The sequence below is a fragment of the Thalassophryne amazonica genome, chromosome 17 (genome assembly GCF_902500255.1).
Source record: "Thalassophryne amazonica chromosome 17, fThaAma1.1, whole genome shotgun sequence".
Lineage (NCBI taxonomy): Eukaryota > Metazoa > Chordata > Actinopteri > Batrachoidiformes > Batrachoididae > Thalassophryne > Thalassophryne amazonica.
In genome coordinates, this window is record NC_047119.1 from 30,127,927 (window position 1) to 30,129,526 (window position 1,600).

Sequence of the window (1,600 nt, forward strand, 5' to 3'; positions counted from 1 at the left end):
TATATATATATATATATATATATGTGTGTGTGTGTATATATATATATGCGTGTATATATATGTGTATGCATGCATATGCATGTCTGGAGTAACTGCAATTCCATGACTGTGGAAATGGTTTTATTTTGAGATAAGTGTATATTTGTTTCTCAGATGAACAGCGGCGGAGAGAGGATCTGGATGATGGAACTTTCCCAGAGCGAAACATAGAGGAGTGGCTTTCTAGAAGGGAGAAAGCTCAAACTGCCCTCATTAGCAAAGGGTAGGCACATAAATTTTTGCTTTTACACTTATTCACACGTGGTTAGCATGGCTAATGATCATTCTGCTTGATTTAAAATTCAACTGCTCAATTTTTTATCACTGCAGAGATCTGAAAATGACAGAAGACAGTGAAGAAGACCAGGCAGAATGCGACATACCGGAACATCTCCTCTCCATTCCTGACCTTCCACCTTCACTTCTACCACCTCCTCCCGGTGGGTGGAAAGTCGGCACCACCACAGAATGGGGTTGAAAGATGATCTCTCTTTTTTGTTTGTCATGGTTATGTGGAATACTTCTGCTTATTTAACTTAGACAACCAAATTTGCAGTATATATGTATAGTCATGAAAAACTTAGGGCACTCTTGTGCTTTTACACATCTGACTAGTTTTTAAGATATATTTTTAAAAAATCCCAAACAACAAATTCATGCTACTTTATGTTGAATTTATATACTGTAAGTTCACAATAAAACTTAATAGTGTAAAAGCTCAGGTGCCCAAACTGTTTCACGACTGTCGCTGACTGAAAATGAGTAAAAGTTTCAATATTTCTTATAAAAGGTGTTTTGCGTATGAGCCTTGCTATCCAATCCTGAGGTCTGCACAGAAACTACTCTACATTTGAAGCTTCTGGATTTTGAATACACTAGCACTATAATTTGAAATTTCTTAGGAATATTTCAACACTTTCAAAAATCACCGTATTTATGGCCATAGCCTTTACTCCAGCTTGTATCAGAGTTTAAACAAGTGCTAGAAATGTAACTGACTTCATGAAGCGTGGTTGTGAACCCTTTCAATACCCTAGAGAGTTCAAATGTTTTGGGAATGGTTTGATTTGGACTGTTGAAATTGCCATCTCTGCTTCAGTTGCAGTGGCCACTCTGAGGACTTTCAACTGGGTCCTCAGACTCTCGAAAGAAATAGGAGATTGCTGAGCAGATGGAAAGAATTTTTTTTTTCTTTTTCTTAATTCTGTGCTGATTCAGCAGGGGAATTACTGAGTTCATGACTTTATTTATAGTAAAGCTAGTAGGGAAACTCCATGTAGCATCCTCATCACTCAAGATGGAACAGTCATTTCACCATAGAAATTTTGACTTTCATGCAGATACTTCTGACTTATAAAGTTACATTAACCCCTCATAGTTCAGTGTTGGGTCTTGTCAACAGAGATCACACTGAGCGTGATATATCCACAAAGTATTTATAGTGCATCCAGAAAGCATTCACAGCACTTCACTTTTTCCACATTGTGTTACGTTACAGCCTTATTCTGAAATGCAATTTGAAATTTATTTTTTACTCATAATTCTACACATAATACCCCAT

The 1,600-nt window shown here is 36.9% G+C and overlaps 1 protein-coding gene across 2 annotated transcripts in view; it reads left to right on the forward strand.

Moving 5' to 3' along the window:
- Nucleotides 1-1,600, forward strand: part of zmat5 (zinc finger, matrin-type 5) — an 8,498-nt gene extending 6,898 nt beyond the window's left edge. For both annotated transcript variants that reach the window (XM_034192612.1, XM_034192613.1), the window contains 2 exons: nt 154-262; nt 370-1,600. In XM_034192612.1, coding sequence (XP_034048503.1) covers nt 154-262; nt 370-517 — 257 coding nt within the window. In that variant the 3' untranslated portion in view covers nt 518-1,600. The remainder of the gene's footprint in view (nt 1-153; nt 263-369) is intronic.